This window comes from Vombatus ursinus, unplaced genomic scaffold (genome assembly GCF_900497805.2).
Source record: "Vombatus ursinus unplaced genomic scaffold, bare-nosed wombat genome assembly UNPS02000749.1, whole genome shotgun sequence".
NCBI classification, from domain to species: Eukaryota; Metazoa; Chordata; class Mammalia; order Diprotodontia; family Vombatidae; genus Vombatus; species Vombatus ursinus.
The window spans coordinates 8,777,614-8,797,166 of record NW_020940527.1 but is presented as its reverse complement, the minus strand read 5'-3'; the positions used below and the strand labels follow the sequence as shown (position 1 = coordinate 8,797,166).

At 44.6% G+C, this 19,553-nt stretch overlaps 1 protein-coding gene across 4 annotated transcripts in view; it reads left to right on the top strand.

Annotated features, from left to right (window-relative positions):
• Positions 1-19,553, top strand: part of DLG5 (discs large MAGUK scaffold protein 5) — a 151,845-nt gene that overhangs the window by 86,994 nt on the left and 45,298 nt on the right. For 2 of the 4 annotated variants that reach the window (XM_027858915.1, XM_027858906.1), the window contains 4 exons: positions 6,786-7,045; positions 9,071-9,383; positions 13,005-13,235; positions 17,678-17,862. In XM_027858915.1, the coding sequence (XP_027714716.1) occupies positions 6,786-7,045; positions 9,071-9,383; positions 13,005-13,235; positions 17,678-17,862 (989 nt within the window). The remainder of the gene's footprint in view (positions 1-6,785; positions 7,046-9,070; positions 9,384-13,004; positions 13,236-17,677; positions 17,863-19,553) is intronic. The other 2 variants (XM_027858926.1, XM_027858923.1) reach the window with 1 other exon arrangement.

Sequence of the window (19,553 nt, the reverse complement as noted above, 5' to 3'; positions counted from 1 at the left end):
AGAGGCCATCTTGACCAACCACTTCATTTTTATTGTTGTCATTAAGAGGTTTTTTCAGTTGTGTCTGACTCTCAGTGACGCTGTTTGGGTTTTCTTGGCATGGATACTGGAATGGTTAGCCATTTCCTTCCCCAGCTCGTTTTACAGAGGGGGAAACTGAGGCAAACAATTAAGTGACTCGTCCACTGCTTGTAAGCATCTGAGGCTGGATTTGAACTCATGAAGATGAGTCTTCCCGATTCCAAGTCCAGTGCTCTGTGCACTGTGGCGCCACCTAGCTGCCACCACTTCATTTTACAGATGAGGATGTAGAAGCCCAGGGAAGGTAAGGGGTGTGCCCTACATCTACTACACAGTAATATGCAAAGATGAGATTTCAGTCCAGGTTATTGTTCATCCTTCCTCCTTGGACTCCAGAACTCATGTTTTTTTCACTGTACCAGTCTGCCTCCTCAGATTGGATGAAGGAATATGGAAAAACTCTTCAGAATGTGTAGACTGCTGTGCTTTAAGAGACTGATAAATGGGCTTTGTGTAGGCCTTGGTGGACCACCTTATGGATGTAGGATTTTCATCCAGACTGACAACGAACTAGTAAAACCCCTCGACTTCTGAGACAATCTTATTTTTCCTCTAGAATATTTCCTCCAGGTCAGGATCTTCAGCCGCAAACTCAGCGCTGAGTAGTTAAATGTTGGTATCCCTTTTGATTGATTTAGAAGTGAAAGAGACCTTGCGAGACCCAGAAGGGAGAAGGAATTCCTCTCCTTCAACCCTTCTCTGACGCCAGTTTGTGGTACCTAACTATTTCTCATTATTTTTGCCCACCGCCTACCCTACTCATTCCCCCCAACCTTGCCCATGTTGGCTTTCCTGACCTTTTCCCAAGTAATCCTTTCCTTTTTCTGCTCTGAGCCTGGAATGTGACTTTTTCTTTTCTCAAATCGTCCTTCACCTCTACCCCCTCTTCAAATGAGGTAGACTTTCCCAAGCTTTGACAGCCTTGGAATTATATTAATATAAAATCTACCTTTAAAAACTGCCCTTCCCAAGGTATAAAGTTAGATCTTGGTTGCTTCTCCTTGGAGACTGATGCAGCTTTTTTTTTTCTTTTGAGGGGGGAGGGGGGTGTGGTGTGGGCAAATCTAGGCTGTTTTACAAGGAGAAAGTATGCTCTGCCCTCTGTTACTGCCTTTCTCTGTCCTGCTCCCTTCACAGAAGCCGAGGACTCTCCTACCACCTGACTGCCCTACCCAGTTTCCTTGTCTCCATCCTCTTCTAATAAGAGACACTTAAAGGTTGTGGGGGATGGGGAGGAGAAGAAAGGTTGGTGTTTGAATAAACTTTGGCTATTTAGGTTCCCAGAGTCTATTCAGATAGAACAAAGCCATGTGGTGATTAATGCCCTTAAAATTTCCAAGAAAAGGAGAGCTTAGCGGAGGTGAAAGAATAGATGTTTCTGGATTGTACAGAACAAACTGCTTTCTCACCGAGGGTTTTCTCTTCTCCTGCCCGGCCCCCATGGGGGTAGTGGGGTTCCTGCATTATGACCACTCTAAGAGAGCTTGGCGGAGCAGGTAATTGTCCCTATTTCTCTAACCGTACTGGAAGGTGCTAGCAGCTCCCTCCTCCAAGGACCTTGGCCAGGCTGGTTCCCTGACAAGGCCCACAGGGGAAAGGTCAGCCTGGTTCCACAAGGGTGGTTTTGTTGCCTGGATCCTCCCATGGCTTGTAAACTCCAAGAGGCCCTGGCTGGCAAAAGGGGGCTGTTTGCCTTGTGTGTTTGCAGGAGGGATTTACCCATCTCTCCTGCCGGCTGGATGATTTATGGTTTAGAGGAAATGTCGCTGCTCTGGGTGTGATGGTTGAAGGGATTTGATTTCATATCTGAAAAGCCAGACCGGTGACCCATCCTGCTTCCCAGATTTTCAGCTAAGCTGTTCCATCTTATGAGGATGTCAGGGGTGATTTCTGTCTCCTCCTTGGTGGATTTTGTTGGAGTCATTCTTGTGAGAGCTGGGGCTAGCCTTGGATTTCCAGAGATACACAGAGGAGAAATCCTCCAGTGACCTGGACAGTATCTTGAGAACTCTGACAAATCTCCTAGCATCTAAACAACTTTACTGTCCTTACCTTTGCCCTGTCCTTTAGTTTCCAGAAAATTCATAGGGATCTTGAGCAGAAAGGGACCTCAGTGCTCTCTGGTCCAGTCCCTTGATTTCACAGGTGTGGAACCCAAGGCCAGAGATCATACCCCTGTATGTGAGTATGTATGTACCCCTATCATACAGATGGTAAATGTCAGGGGTGGGATTTGAAACCAGCTCCTTTGATTCCAGAGCTGATGTTTCTGTTTATTTCACAGGGGACAAGTCCCCTAGAATCTAAGCTTATCGAGAGTGAGAACTGTTTCTTTGTATCTTGAATACCCCCCACAGTGCTCGGCACATAGTAGGTGTCTAATCAATGCTTGTTAAATTGAATTGAATTGAATTCACTGGGAGCAGGAAAAAGGAAGGGCCAGCTCCATCTCAGATTTCCTTTTCACTCCATTTAGGTCAATGAGAAGGTGGATGGGGCGAGTCCTTTTCTAGATGAATGCTCAAATGGGTGACCGAGGTTTCCTTTCCTTAGCTTGGGGCTTTCCTCTTGACTCATAAGAGGTTGCAGCTTTTGTGGCAGCTAAATACGGGGGGAATCTCATTTTTTCAGAGAGTACTCATCTCTTAGGATGACTATTCCCTTTGGACCATGGAGGCAGGCCAGATTTAAATTCCTTTTCAGATACCACTTTGAACTTAACCATTGGCGTATTATACAGTTAGTTCTTGGCTTATTTGCTGATAAAGCTAGGCTCGGTAACCACACTGAACCAGGGGGCCTTCTGGGAGTTTGTTCAATGTTTCCCTTTCAGTCCAACCTGTTCTTTGTCACCAAGACTTGGTTGTTCTACCATCTGGGCTATTTATTTCATCCTGGACTGTTCTTGACACCTCAGGGTAGCCAGGTTTATCAACAAGCAAGCATTGTCGGTAGATGTTGTATTTCCCTTTCCATATTAAGGGGGAGAAAATTCAGATCTCTTTTGGTGCTAAGATTCCTTGAGTAGACTTCAACCTCTGGTCCCAGGGAATCTCCTTTCTGCTTTGACAATATGTTATTTGCTTTGGAAAGTTGAACTCCTGAGGCTGAAGTTGAGGATATGAGCCTTCCTCTTTAAACTATAACTTGTTTTATGCACACACACACACACACACACACACACACACACACTTTTTTTTTGCTAGGCAATGGGGTTAAGTGACTTGCCCAGGGTCACACAACTAGTAAGTGTCAAGTATCTGAGGCTGGATTTGAACTCAGGTCCTCCTGACTCCAGGGCCAGTACTCTTATCTACTGTGCCACCTAGTTGCCCCTAAACTATAACTTGTAAAATGGAACAAACTCTAGGTCAAAGGGTTTGGGTTTGAATCTTGTCTCTGCCACTTAATACCTGTGAAAAATTGGGCAAATCACTTCAGATCACACCCATAGAGAGATAAATGGAAACTTGGCTCTAGGCCAACACCATCATTTTTTTCCGATAAGGGTGTGAAGAGACTTGCCCACAAGTAAATAAGCATAGCCAGGCTTCAATCTTAGGGCCGTTGACCCCAGATTTAGTACTGTTCTAGGGTATTGCAGTTCAGGGCTCTTGGCTTCAGTTTCCGTATCTGCAACATGAAGAGCTTTGACTTTAGATGACCTCTGTGATCCTTGCAGTACCAATTCAATTACCTTATAATTTCTCAATAAGTATTTAAAAAATTATTATTTCTGTTTGGATATGGGTATATCCAAGTCCTAGAGGATTCTCATGTGGTCCTACCCACAGCTTCCACCTTGTGGGCACCACTGGAATGACAATAGCTGCTTTTCTCTGGTGCCATAAAGCATCGTTGATTAAAACTGCAAAGGACTTGGGATTTGCAGGATTAATTCAAACATGGTATAAAGAATTCTCATTTAATAAACTATAAAAAAATTTCTTCCCCTGGGAATTTTCATAGCTTTAGAGATGGAATGAAATGAAACGACATCTTGCTTTGTGTCAGGATTCAGGATACATACATAAGCAAGCAACACGATCTCTGCCTTTAAAGAGCTTATATTCTAATAGGGAAGGACAACGTGTAGGGGAGCAAGGGTTGGGAGAGGGGCCATGGCAGAGGAGATGTGCATGGTCAGTCATATGGTGGGTCTTAGACTGAGGACAGTAAGGTGAAAACTCACCAGTGAGAGCCCTGGATAAGAGTCTGACTTCTGCTGGGCGGGGAGGAGGAATTGGAGGAGACTGGAATGGAGGTGGCATGTTCATCTAATCTACCCATTTACTTTCACAGATGAGAGAACTGAGGTCCACGGGGTTGAGAGGTGGCCTCTCTAAGATCTCTCAGTTATCAGCTGAGCTGATATTTGAATGTAGCTCTTCCAGCACCAAATCTTGAACCCAAATTCTCTGACTCCAAGTCTTGTTCCTGTGATGCTGCCACTCTTCTCTCATGAGAAAAGGGAATCAAGTTTAGATGTAGAAAAGTTTACAGACTGAGGCAGGGTATTGTAATGGCCATAGCCTAGACTTCAGAATAATGATAATGATAAATAATAATAGCTAATATATAGAACTTACTATGTGCCAGGCACTGGGCTAGGTGCTTTAGAATTAATTTCTCATTTGATCCTCACAACACCCAGGGAGGTAGATTCTGTTTTTATACTTGAGAAAACTGGGGCAGAAGGAGATTGGGTCTAGTAAGTGTCTGAGGCTGAATTTGAATTCCTGATTACAAATCTGACACTCTGTGCACTATGGCGCCACCTATCTGTCTTTAAAAGGGGAGACAAAAGCCTCTTGAGTAGCCAAAATGTTACAGTATCCATGCATTAAATTCAAGCTTTTGAATCAGAGGACGGCCTTTTGGGATAGCTTGGAGCCCAAGTGATTTTTGATTTATACATAGAATTAGCTTAGTTATCTTGTCTTTCCAGCCCACAGCGATTAGAAGTAAGGAGAGGAACTGGTGGGATAGGTATACCGACAGAGTTGAGAATTAACAGCTGGCAGCCTGACAGTGGTGGAAGAGAGAGAAGCCTGTAAAAATGAGGTCTGACTCAAAAGCCTCAGCAGCAGGGGGTCATGTCATTCATTGTGGGGAGAAAAGTCCCACATACCACAAGAGCAATGAAGAATTACTGGGCTGCAATACTTAGCCCTTCAGTAATTCTGTTGTTTATAGTAGATTCCTTCAGAAAAGGTTAAAACAATATTCTCCGTACTCTGCTTAAGAAGGCAGGGAGTTCTGTGATACATTTTAGATAGATTCTGTCCAGATTTGTTAAAATGTTTTGGGACTTAGAGGTCTAAGCTTTAATTATTTGGGGAATTCTCCTATGTGTGATAACTTGTTTATACAGGGCTTTATGATTTGCACAGTGTTTTACATATATTATTTGATGCTTCCAAAAATTCTGTGAAGTAGGTAGAGGCATGTACAATGACTAGAGTGTTAGACTGGGAATCAGGAAGACCTGAGTTCAAATTTGGGTCAGACATTTCCTAGCTATGTGACTGTGGGCTAGCCACGTAACCTCTGTCTGCCTCAGTTTCCTTAACTTACCTCACTGGATTGTTGTGTGGTTGCTAGCTGTTAAGCTATATGTTTACATATAGCTTATAATATATGTGTGTGTACATATATATACACACACATACACACACCATATAAATGTGTGTGTGTGTATATATATATATATATATACACACACACATATATATCCCAATAAATCAAATAAGCAGTTATTAAATACCTGCTATGTACCGAACACTGTGTTAGTCCTTGGAGATAAATATGCACAGAATAAAATCATCCCTATTTTTAACAAGCTTCCATTCTAACAAGGAGAGAAAAGTATACTGTATGTGTGGACAGATTAAATCTAAAGGGAATAAATGCAAATACATAGCAAACAGTGAAATACTGTAGTTAGGTAGGTGTGGTAGTTAGGGAGGGAAGGCACTAGCCTTTGGGGGAATCAGGAAAAGGCTTGGATTAGAAGGTGGTAGCTGACTTGCAACTTGAAGGAAGAAGGGGGATTTTCTGAGATGAAGGCAATGGATTCCAGGCATGGTACATTGCAAAACAGGAGGCCATAATTTGAACCCAGGTTTTCTTCACTTGAATTTCCACCACTGCACCATGCTGCTTCCCTCCCTCCTTCTTTGATGATTTTGGATACTTAAGCTGTTTCATGTCTTGTATACTTGTAAGTAATAATAGGGTTTAAAAATTCTATAATTTATACTTAAAAAAATTCATGCCCTGGTCTTCCTACTAGTTATTTTAAGATTAGTGAGGTTGAAGTATTCTTCAAGAAGATCTCAGTGAGTTACCTTAATCACTGTGATGATTTCATGGGATGTAATAATGTGTAGGTAACCCAAGGCCCTCTTTTAAATTAGCTGAATGGTGGTAACTTTAGAGATTTAGTCTACGCCCCTCATTTTATAGGTGAGAAAGTGGAGGTTCAAAGATGGTCTCAAATTCTTTATTTTTCTGCCTACCAGAAGCACTGGTTTCCCTCTTTAATGCCAAGTTGAGGTTTCTGTTGAGTTAGACTTTCGCCATTTTGAGGGCAGGGGACTCTCCGTCTTGCAAGCCTTCCTGTCTCTTACCTAGAAGAGAGGTAGTAAGCCTTTCCCTTTTCGTGCCAAAGGCCTTGGTAAATGAGTCCCTTTTATTTTTAGGTTTTGAAGGAGAACGGGTCATCGGAGATCCTTAACACACTGTATGACACCGCCATGGGGAAGCTGGAAGGGCTGAAGAAGGACTATGATGGATTGAGAAAGCGGTACAATGAGAAGGTGGCGAACCACAACACAGACCTGAGTCGGCTGGAGCAGATGGAGGAGGAGAACAGACGCCTGCAGAAACAGACAGACACACTGGTGAAGCAGAGAGACACATCCATCCACTTCCAGCAACAGTACTCCTTATCCCTAAGGCGGTAGGAGCCAGGGGGTGGCAGGAGGGCTGGAGGGCTTGGGAGGTGTTCAGGGGAAACGGGGCCTTTGACTTGAGCCCAGAGAGTCCAGGCTCTGGGAGAGTCCAGTCGGGACGACCTGGCTGGCTGCCGTAGACCAGGGCAGGCATGGGATTACTGATTGACAAGGCTGATCCTGGCTCTCACCCCGCTTCCCCTGAAATCAATAGGAATGTGATCCCATTTCATCCTCATGCCATCCTTAAGAAGAAGGACGGGGAGAAGGGATTTTTGTTTTCCATTTTCACGGATTGGGAGAATAAAGCTTAGAAACTTGAAGAGTCCTGTTCAAGATGACATAGTTAATGAGTAGGGGAGTGGGAACTAGATTCCTGACCTAGGGCTCTTTCCAATTGACCTGACCAGTGCCCTTTTTACAGATGAAGAAACTGAGGCCCTCAGTGGTTAAGTGACATGTTCAGTTTCATTCAACTAGTAAGTGTCTGAGGCAGGATTTGAACCAGGGTCACTGCTCTATCCGTAATGCCATGCTGCCTGCTCAGGTTCTATTGAAGGGGTGACAAACCCACAACCAAGTGTCATGTGGACACTTACTTCCTTTGTGGCTCTTTAAATGAGACTGAAGAAAAAAAAAGTGTGCAATTAGAATCCTCTTCATACAGTGATTAAAAAGTAGTAATACGTCCTTTGAGAAACCTATAATGGTTATTATGTGGGGACACACGAATGATCTCTAATGAACCAGCAGTAGATAAAAAAGCATTTTTCATGGCATCTCAAGTGTTTGTTTCATGGATTATGAAGGCGAAGGAAAGAGGGAGGAGTGCAGAGAAGAGTCATGAAAGATGTACAGTGCATAGAGTGCTGGGCCTGGAGTCAGAGAGCCCTGAATTCAAATGTAGCTTCGGACATTTCCTAACAGTGTGACCCTGGGCAAGTCATTTAACCTCTTATTGTCCCAGGCAACTCTCTAAGACTTCAGTTTGCAGAAAAGATGCTTATTTTCATCAATAGAGAGAGGGGGAGTTTGTCACTGGGAGTTTTCCTACACAGCTATGAACCCACCCAGCATATGAGTGAACTCCTTGTTTTAAGAATGGCTTTCTTTAAAAAGCCAATTATATATTCCCCAAAATATTTTCTTTGTACCTGTCTATTAGCCTCTCCCAAGGTACTGTATTGAGTATTGTCCACACTGGTAAAAGATATAGTCCTTTTTCTCTAGAAACTTCTATTTTAAAACCAAAGTGTTAACCTTGTGAGGGAAGGGCCATCATTGTATGGCTCTGTACCTTACAACCCTGGTTGTAAATACAACCTGCCAGGTGTGTATTTAGACATTTCAGGATGGTAAGAGAGCATGAGATAAAGGAAAGAGCCCTGATCTTGGAGTGTAAAAGTTTGCGTTCAAGACCTAGTGCGGCCACTTACTTTCTGTGTGACCTTGAACAATGAATGTAGCTTTTCTGAGCCACCATTCCCTAAAGATTCTCACCCTCTCTGCCATACTAAATGGTTGTGATAAAAAATTCTTTGTAAAACTGGAAGTGCTGGATAAACATTCAAGTCTTCATCACTTCTAGTGCCTTCTTGTCTGATCTTTCTGGGGGAGGAACAGATGGAGCTTTCTGAATGGGAGCTCAGGTCAAGTTGAGAATGGGTGGTGTGACCCTGGGCAAGTCACTTTTCTGACTCTGGGCTTCATTTCCCTTGCAAGAGGTTAGATTAAATGATTCTAAATTTCCTTCTTGCCCTGAAATTCTGTCATCTGGGTGGAACTCAGTTCTAGATTAGAAGAGGGGGTGCCGCTTTCAATTGGCTCCCGGAATTGGCAAAGGACTGAGAAGAATTTCTGTTTCAGGGGCATTGATGCTCTGTGACTTTCTGGTTGGGGAATAGGGGAATTTCATTTGAAATGTCATGCTTGGTTATTCGGTGGCTTTGGTGGGACTAAAAAAATAGAGACAGTGGCCGTCTCTCTTTGGGCTTGGCCCCATTCATTGCCTGCCTGCCTTTTTTTTCCTGTAGATTTGAGTCAATGCAGCAGGATCTCAGCAAGGCGACAGTCCAGAACAAGGAGCTTCAGCGGGAAATGGAGCGCCTCCAGTCGGAGGTGACTCGATTGAGGGCCATGCAGCTGAAGGCCCTGAAGGATGCGGAGAAGTACAAGGAGGAGCGGGACTCTGTCTTTAACGAATATCAGCTCATCATGAGCGAGCGGGACCAGGTCATCAAGGAGCTGGACAAACTTCAGACAGAACTGGAGCTGGCGGAGTCCAAGCTGAAGAACACCACCTCAGAGAAGAGGGTGGCCGGTGAAGAGATGGAGGCTCTGAGACAGGTAGACGGGCGCTTCCCCCCGGGGTGGCATGGGCTGCCTGCTGGCGTCTGAGGGAGGGAAGCCGGTACACGAGGCAAACCCAAGTGGGCGTGGACTTTAGAAGGTAGACCTTCAAGGCTTCTTTAGTTAACGTAGCTCGGGGTTTAAATTCTTTGAGTTTCTTCGGCAGATGTTTATCACAACCATTTTGTTCGGTTCTGTGTGATGGTGATGATGATGATAGCGCTTTAAAGTTTGCAAAGCGCTTTACAAATATCTCATTAGATCCTCACAACAACCCTGGGATATAGATGTTACAATTATACCTATTTTATAGATGAGGAAACTGAAGGCAGACAGAGGTTAAGTGCTTTGGCCAGAATTGCACAGCTGAGTGTCTGAGGCTGGATTTCAGGTCTTCCTGACTCTTGGTTCTGCCTTCTATCCACTGTACCTTTGCTGCCTGGGGGTGAGGGTGGTGGTCAAGAGATAGGGGAAGAGAATGAGAACTCATGAGGTCAGAGGCAGCAGGCCATAGGAGTGGAAAGAGTGTTGGACTGGGGAGTCAAGGATATCTGGGTTCAAATTCCTTCTTAGCTGTAGTTAGTTGTGTAACCATGAGCAGGTTCTTTCACCTCTAAGCCTCAGTTTTCTCATATATAAAATGGGCACGATATTGCCTGGAGCATCTGCCTGACCAGGTTGTTGGAAATGTTAAAAGAGATGACTCACCCAGTGTTCTGTAAACTTCAGTGCCCCATTATGTATGTCAGTTGTCATTATTTTCATTGGGAAGATCCAGGCATACTGTTGCATGAAGAGTTTTATGCCAGGATGAATTCAGATGATATTTTAAAATCCATACTCCACGAATATTGCCCCACCCTCAACCTCCTCTTCCCAAGTCCTGCTAACGTGGTAAAGGAGGAGGTAGAGGAGCATTAAACTTGAAAGCTAAACTCTTTCCCCTTGGAGTGTAGAGTGTTGAATGAAGGTCAGGGTAACCTGGGTGTACCCTATGGTTGCCCATAGTAACCACCACCTTGAGCATCAGGTCTCTGAGTGTGAATTCTGTCTTCTTTCTCCCTTCCCTGAAGCAGGTTTAGGCTTTTTCCAACTGAGGCTGCACCATCCAAGTTCTTTTCTGTATAGAAATGTTTGATATTGATGAGAGAAGAAACAGGAGGAAAGGGGAAGGAAGGATGGTTATATGGGACATCTTTCCCTGTAGAGGTTGACTTATTAGTCTGCCATTGGCCAGCCTCCCTGTTTCATGAGTCTGGCTATCCACCATGAAGTGCAGAAGTGACTTTGACCTACTGTGCATAAATCTGCTGTGTCCCACATTGCCTTAAGTGCTTGGCCTTTTCATGGTCTTTTGGTATTCTCCAGTGAGTGGCTGGTTGTTCTTTTTTCTTGTCTTAACTGTTCCGTGCCCATGTGTCTCTACTCTTCTGCCAGTCTGTGTGTATGTGTCTCTGGTGGTGGGTAGTGGGTAGGGGGTGGATGGTATGGAGTTCAGGCTTCCATGTAGTGGATTGCATGAGGTGAAACCAACATCAAACCAAGTGTTCATCCCATATGGTAAGTCATTGATACATATATGGCCACCATGGGGATTTCCTAATAAATAGTTAGATTTCCGTCGTAGTCTCTGAAAGGTACACCAGGGGAATGAATTTACCCATTAAGGAATAACTCTGCATGAGAGTTTAAGGTGAGGGCAGATCCTTCCCAGCCTTGGGTGACATGTGCAGAAGGGGTGGTGGTTGGGTGTGATTTCTGGAAGCTGTGCCTTTTAGCAGCCTAGGGATGTGCACAGCTCTGTCTCCACCTCTGGTCATCTGCCTCATGGTTTTATTTGACCAAGTTATTAGGGGACAAGGGGCAAGAGTTAGAATAAGAAGCATAAGTTTTTGCAGCTTGACCTTACTCCAAATCAAACCATTTTTATGCTTAGCTAGCACCTTGGATTCTAGGTTAATAGCTCCTTTAGTCTCATCAGGGTGAGGAAAAAATTCCCTTTCTTGCATCTAATTTCTCCTTTCTCAAAATCTGCCTCTCATAGAGGGGATATGATAGTTGCCTTTGTTCCCCCCAGTTTCCCCTCTGTTAAGAGAGCTATGCCAAGGTCACAGCCGGGCTTCGCAAAATGCCCTTGGAGGCTATCGGAGCAATCAGCAACTCCTTTTCCTAACCTTAATTCATGCCTCTTGGAAGCAGATCTTTGCTGTCATCAGGGGGTTGATGAGCCTAGAAGGTGGATGAGTGTGATTTTTCTCTAGCTCTGACCCCAAGGCTGCCTGCCTGTCTGCCTGTCTGCCAGCCTAGAGCTGTGTACAAGACTTTTATGGCCTTGGGAAAGGGTTGTTTTCATTTTACATCCCTCACGGACACTTGGTTGGCATTTTACTGACAGAGCACCTTTCTGCGTGTGCTGAATGACTCTAAATGGACACCTGACTTATCAGGCTGGAGGTTGTGTTCCCCCCTCCCCCCCAAGAGGAAGAAAACCATTCTGGGTTCCCTAGGGACTCTTGGAAGGCTTGGAAGGCATCACAAGAGCTTTTGTGTAAACATTTTTTATCTCTGATGAAAATAAAATATATTCTCCCATCTACCCCAGTCTTTCCAGCTGCAAATATTGGTCTGCGAGAAGGCAAAGAACAGTCTCTGTAATCTTTCTCTTTTTCTGTCCCCTTGTTTCTTTACCCCATTTCTCTTTTCTTTCTTCTCCTGACCTAGTGCACCTGGCAGGGGAGTGGCCAATAGGGAACGGGAACCCTCCTGGATTGAACAGTCTTCCATTCAGCTGAGAATTTTCATGTAGTGCCCTCCACTCCAGCCCTGCACCTTCCCTAGGCACCTTGCTTCCATAGCTGGGGCTTCTGTAATATCTTCTTTCTCTGGAATTGAGCATTAGGGTCAGGGTGATGACCTCCAGCCACGTGTTCCAGAGTTCTCTGCAGAGGAAGGTCACAGTGTGAGTTTAACCCATCAGCAGACTGGGTCCTTTCCTGGCTCACTGCACTTACTAGGAGAGGCAGTCTAATGCCAGCTCTCTGAGGGCATGGAAGGGCACCATGCCAGCATCTTCCTGTGCTTATTGGAAACAACCCCCTCAGGTTTCTGACCCCCCTCCCATATTTTGCCAGCCCCGTCATTTAGCTGGGAAATTGATTCCAGAACAATGTTGGTACCTTCTTAAGGGCAGACATGCCTGAGTTTCAGCCTATTCTCTGAAAAAGAGAACTATATGACTTTTAAGGACCAACACATGTGATTTTTCCCATAAAATAGGACATTTTAACACTTGTCCTGGCTTTCCTCTTTGGCCTCAGCAATATTGTCCATTGCCAGGTGCTCAGGCCCTGCTGGATCACCTTGACTGAGAGTTGATGCCTGAGGCTGGACCTTACCTACCTTTGGTTCTTTGGTACCAGCTTGGGCTAGCCCAATTACTACCTTCTGCCTCGGTTCCTGAGCAGAGCCTTGGGGCTTGTAATGGCCCTCTTGTAGAATGTGAACTCCCCACACAGAAAGTACCTTTTGTGTGTCCTTGGCCAGAGGGAAGGTGACAACTTTGCTTTTGTTCTCTCTCTTCAATGTGATATGTGTGCCAACGATGGGCTCTTGTTTTAGGAGCTGAACTCAGCTCTGGTGGAAAGAGATCGGGCAGTCTGTGAGAGGAATGAGTTACTGGAAAAGTACTGCTACGAGGTGAAGGACAAGGCGGAAGCTCAAAAAGAGCTTGACCAAGCTTGCAAAGATATAGAGGCAGTGAAGGAAGAAAGAGATGTGGCCAGGAAAGAGAGGACAGAAGCTATCATCCAGAGAGACCATCTACTCAGGGAATATTACCAAGCTCGCCAGGTACTGACCGCCTCTCGTAGGTGGATTTCTTCCCAACCCCCACCTTCCCTTAGGTAGCCTGGGGAGTGGACCACACTCCTACCGGGAGCCAGAAACACGCTTGGGAAATTGGGGGTGTGCCCGTGCCTGAGTTGGTGGGGGCGAGGTTCCTTGGGAAAGCCTGCTCAGCTTTCCACACCTATGTCACAGAGACCACCCACATCAGCCGAATGAGGGAGGCAAAGGGGATAGATGGATCATCACTGGGCAATCGATGACCTTTAGTAATTGGCTTTCCTAGATGAGAATAGTCAGTCAACAGACATTTATTAAGTGTTTATTATATGGCAGATGTTGTGCTCGGCGCTGAGGGTAGGAAGTTAGAATCTCAGTCCTTACCCTCAAGAGATAGTGGAGGAGACAGCATGCAAACAATTACACTCGTGTGAGTGAGGACACACATGCACATATGGCGTAAGTGGAAGGCAGTCGTGGAGGGGAAGATGCTAGCAGGGAGAGGGACTGGGAAAGGCCTCCTGCAGGAAGGAGGCTTTGAGCAGATTCTCCTTCCTTCCAGTCGTAGGTGAGGATGGAGACAGCCAGGGGAAAGTTAGGAAGGGCTTTCAAATCCAACAGTTATCCTGGAGATAATAGGGAGCCGCTAGAGTTGGAGCGCGAGAGTGACACGGTCAGATCTGTACCGTAGGAAAACTGCTTTGGCAGCTGAGTAGAGGATAGTTTGGAATGGGGAGAGACCAATCAGAGGACTATGGCATTGTCTTTAAAACACAACCCAACCACGACTGGATTGTGTGGTGCTGTAGAAAGTACACCTGGATTGGGAAGTTAAGAGACCGGGGTCCTGGTCCTGACTTTGTCACTGACTAGTTAATGTTACTTTGGGTTTTTCACATCTAAGCCTCAGTTTTCTCATCTGTAAAATGGAAGAGGTGATACTTAATCCCTTTTACCTCACCAAAAAAACCAAACAAAAGTAATGGAAGAGATTGGATTGAGGTTCCTCTAAGCTCCGAAATTCTGCAATCTCTTTTTCAGTTCCCCAGTTCCTCCTCTCTTCGCAATAATTATAGTAATTTGGGCATCTTTTTTAAGATAGACAGGCCTTTTGGTGGGGGAGGTCAACTAATTTTACCTCCTTCCATCCCTCTCCTCCAAAATGGCAGTGACCATGTTATTAGGAAGGGCTTAGTCTACAGCCACTGGGCTGACCCTAGTATAATCTTGTGCTATCTTATTCTGTGTTTGAGAGTGTCAGGGAGGAGAGAGAGAGGGGGGGAAAAGTACAAGAAGAAAAATAAGGTATTCTCTTCTCCAGTGAAGAGCTGAGCTTCAGAAGCTCCCCCTTGGGTTGGATTAGCACCCGAGTCTGCTGATGTTGATCGGGTAGGAAGCCTCCTCCCTTGTTCCCCCACACTTTGCTTAATGCTCCAAGGCTCTGCCTCTGTTGAATGTGGTCTCGCTCCACGTTTTATGCCATGTGCTTTTTGTGCTTCAGGGCCAGGTTCTCTGTCCCTGTGCCTTTGGTGGGATTCTGTGTAGGCTGTCAAGACTGTCTTTTGGTGTCTGCTTTGCTACTCTGGGGAGAAAAAGGAGGTTTGGGGTGAAAGAGGAAATTCTGTATATGTCAGATCTTGCCTTTGGGGAACAAACTGAATTTGTATTTCCAATTTCTGATTCTCAGTTACCAGAAAGAACATCAGGGAGTAGGGGAGGGGAGAAAAGTATGCTGACCCATTCTGCTTCTACAGGAAATTGCTTTTTCTGTCAGTCAGATGTTTGAATAAATATTTCATTGGTTGATTGGAAAAATCTCCTGCAGGTCTTTCAGAAGCGTAGTGAGCTAGAACATTTCTTCCCTCTGTTTTCTCTGGGTAACTGGGTGATGGGGGGAGTTGGAAGCCCAAATAGACAGATGGCAAATCTTTCATTTTCACACTGTTGTTTGACTCTTGGAGGAGGTTCAATGCCTATAGCCTTCCTGGCTATAGGGTATGGTGTTCATTTGGCTGGGGTCTGGTTTTCAGCACCCTTTTAGAGAACGCCAGGCTGCCCTCCACAAGATAAGCTAGCTCATGTGGAAGATGAGTGCTTTTGACATGCCTCCTGGTTTATGGATATGAAGGATCTATGATCCTTTGAGATAATCCCAGCTATTCCTTTGTCACCCTGAGGCATGAGTTTCCAGAGTTTAGTGGGGACAAGTCCGGGCTTTATTATAGCATTAAGGCAGATGAGTAGTTTATTTTAACACTCAAATTAAAAACTGACTTTGTTGACGTGTACAAAGTGAAATTAATAGAATATTATAATCATCTTTTGAATTGAAAGGAACCTTAGTGGTCATTGAGTCCGATTAGAACTAGAATTGGTAAGGGGGTGGGAGTTACACACCTTATTTTTCCCTCGTTAATTTGAATTGTGTGACTTTTGGGTCATAAACTGATTTTAAAATTCCCGAGGTCAGGAGTTTTGGGGATTTTGAGGGGGAGTACTTTTTAACTCAGTATTGTTTCTGTTGTAAAATTGAATGGTGAAGGATAGCCATCATGGTACCACTAAGAGTTTCTTTTCTTGCTTCACAAGAGATACCCAGTTTTTGAAAAGCGACCTCTTGGCAACAGTCAGTCGGTCAGTCAAGAAGCTTTTACTAAGTGATTGCTGTGTGCCAAGCCCTTTGCTAAACAATGGAGATGCAAAAAAGGGTAAAAATGGCCCTGCCCTCAAGGAGCTCCTATTCTGATGGGAGAGACAAGCTTGAAAATAACCAGGTATATATGAAATACAGACAGCGTAGATGGAAGGTGACTCTTGAGTAAAGGCGAAGCAGCTGGGAGGAGGGGAAGGAGGGAGGATTGGAAAAGGGCTGAGTCTCGAAGGAAGCCAGGGAAACAAACAAACAAACAAACAAAAATAACGTGTTGCTGGAGTGGATGCTCTTACTTTTGATTTTTCCATCATTCATTCCCCGTCTTCTCTGGTGCCTGAGCTTACTTGGATTGGGCATTTCCCCCCATGGATACATTGGCAAGCCTAACCAGGTCCCAGTAGCTAGGATATGATGTGCTGAAACACCTTCTAGATTAGTATATTGGTTCCCCTTCCCTCAGGGGCTGGCGGTTTATGTGTGTGGCCAATGCCACATTTTTAGTAAAATCATGACATAATAAACCCAAACTGAGGGGGCTAGCTAATAACTTGGGTAATAGAGACAGGATTCAAAAAGATCTTGACAGGCTAGAACATTGGGCCAATTCCAGTCAGATGAAATTCAGTAGTGATAAATGCAAAATCTTTCACTTGGGTTCAAAAAATCAACTTTCCAAGTATAGTATGTAGAAGGCATAGATTAGACAGTAGTCTATCTGAAAAAGATAGGACAGTTTTAGTATATAATTCAGCTGTGTGACATAGCGGCCAAAAAAATTGCTGTAACCTTGGGCTGAATTAAAAAGGGCTTCCCTTCCAGGACTAAGGAGGTAATAGTCCCTTTGTACTCTGTACTCTTCAGACTGCACCTGGAATATTATGTTTGGTTCTGGGCACCATAGTTTAAAAAGGACATTGATTAAACTGGACAATGCTCAGAAGAGGGCATCTAGGATAATGCATAGTACTTGGCACATTAGTAAGCACCTAATAAGTGGTTGTTGCTGCTGCAGCTGCTGAATAATCTTGAGTCTGTGTTATATATGGACTGGCTGAAGGAAATGGAGAAATTTAGGCTATAGAAGTGAAGGTTCATGGGAGACATGATTTCTGTGCTCATGTATCTGAAGGGCTGTCATGTGGGAAAGAATGGATTTGTTTTGTTTGGCCCTAGAGACCAGAACCAGGGCTAAGGGTAGACCTATCAGGGGCAAAATTAGGCTTGATAGTAGAAAACAACAACAACAACAAGCTAATTTTTATTCATTGGTGTTGAAGAGTGGAGTAGAATGCCTCAGGAGGTAGTGGGTTCCCCTTCTTAGAAGTCTTGGAGTGGAGACTGCACACCTATTTAACTTGCGTGTTACTGTGGGAGTAGGAATTCCTTTTGGGTGTGGGCTGGCTTAGGGGGCAGCTGACTTCCCTTCCAGATTTGTGATTCTGTGGTAAAATTGAGTACAAGATAGAATTCTTGGGGAGCCAACAGGCTTCAGGGGTAGGCAGATGCTTCTGCTGAAGGATGGTCCCAATAGACATCTGGGGTTCTGCCCAGGTTGGGAACAGAGACATTGTCAGGCTCCATTCTATCAGAGTTTAAACCATGACAGATGGATATGTAGCATTGGAATGGAGGGGGCAGGTTGGGTTAGGGTGGAATGTGGTGGGGATTGGTCAGAGCCTTGGTGTCCTGTCTTTGAGCAGATTCAGAGAGCCTTAGTTAGGGTCCAAGAGAGGGCAACTTAAAACTACTATGCTGAGATGTATCCATAAACTCTTCAATCTGTCTGACCTCATAGATACAGGATTCGGCAACCCTGGACATCGAGAGAGCCAACAAAGAGATCGAAATGCTCCGGAAGCAGTACGAGGCCATGTCCCAGGAGCTCAAAGAAGCCATCCAGGAGGCGGAAGTGGCAAAATGTAGGCGAGATTGGGCCTTCCAGGAGCGAGACAAGATTGTGGCAGAGAGGGAGAGCATACGGTAACTTGACACTCCGAGGTCTCGGTGGTGAGAGGCTCTCTCTTGGGTATTGGACACTCCTCTAAAATTTCCCACACAACCCATCTCGTACGCCCTTTAATCAATGAGTAAAGATTTGTATGAGGCATTCGGCTAGGTGCCGTACTCAGTGCATCAAATCACATTTACCCAGTGCTTTCCCCAAATAATCTATGTTGTCTTGTATTTTTGTTCGTATTCCGAACTGCATTTTCATCTGGTTCACTTGGGAGTCTTGAGGGCTTGGGGGCTGTTTGGCTCATGAATTTGACTGATCTAGGCTAACCCTGTCCTTTGACCTGGAGAAAACTGCAATCCAGGGACAAGAAGGGCACTCGGGGCTGTGCAGTAAGTGGGTGGATTGGAACCCAAGTGTTTCTTTTCTTAGTCTGCTGGAGTGACAAGTAACTTGTCAATTAGAACTGTAGTTCCAGGAACATTACTTAGCTGCTCTGCAACCTTGGCCGGTCATCTTCTCTTCATCTGCAAAATGGAGACAGTAATGGCTGCACCACCCCATCTGTCTATTTCCTAGCAATGTTATGAGCATCAAATGAGATAAAAAGTGTTAATACATGGGGCAGCTAGGTGGCGCAGTGGATAGAGCACCGGCCCTGGATTCAGGAGGACCCGAGTTCAAATGTGGCCTCAGACACTAACACTTACTAGCTGTGTGACCCTGGGCAAGTCACTTAACGCCATTGCCTAACCCCCCCCCCCCCAAATATGTTAATGCACTTGGAAAATTCTAAAGAACTCTACATACATGGGGTGTTTTGTATTTGTTTGAGTTGTATCTCTGCCTCATGTTACCTTGGAGAAGTCCCTTCTCTGAGCTTTCTGTGAGGCAGTATGGAGTAGTAGGCAGGATGCTGGACTTGCAATAAGGAAGGACCTGGTTTTGAATCTAGTTTCATTTATCTGCCAGCTGTGTGACCCTGGGAAAGTTACCAAACCTCTTCCTCACCTCATTTTTCTTTTCTGTAAAATGGGGATAGAGTGGTATTTACCTTGTAGAATTTAAAATTTTTTTTGAATTTTTTTATTAATAAAAATTGTTTTCTTTTCCTCCCCCCTTCTCCCCTTTCCCTTTTCCTCTGCCTTCCCCAGTTGAAAAAAAAGAAAAGAAAACCAAAACCCTTGTAATAAATGTGGAGAGTCAAACAAAAGAAATTCCCACATTGGGCATCTCATTCTTTACTTTCAGTCTGTCACCTTTTTGTCAGGAGGTAGATAGCATGCTTTGTTGGTCCTCCAGGATTGTACTTTGGAGGTTTTTTATGAGGTTTGAATGGCATAATTTATATGAAATAATTATAAATATTACAGTGCTAAATAGATGCCAGTTATTAATTACCATTGTTCTTCATCTTGAAAATGGGGAAAATAATGTTTATGCTCCTTTCTTCACCGGGTGGTTGTAAATGTGCAACAAGATAATGTGCAGAAATTATTTTGTCCACAAGCCAGTTGCATGTAAACATTATGTGTTACTACTCCTTGAAAGGGGCAGCTTGTAGCTGGCAGTTATGAGGACATCTTTAAGTGTGAATATACTTGTGGCTTTTAGCCAGAATGAAGGACTGGGTCTCTGCTTATGTTGACCCGCCTTGCTGATTCACAAGCTGGTGATGTTCTTTTAATGACTGATGGTTAATTTAGAAGAGAGTGGT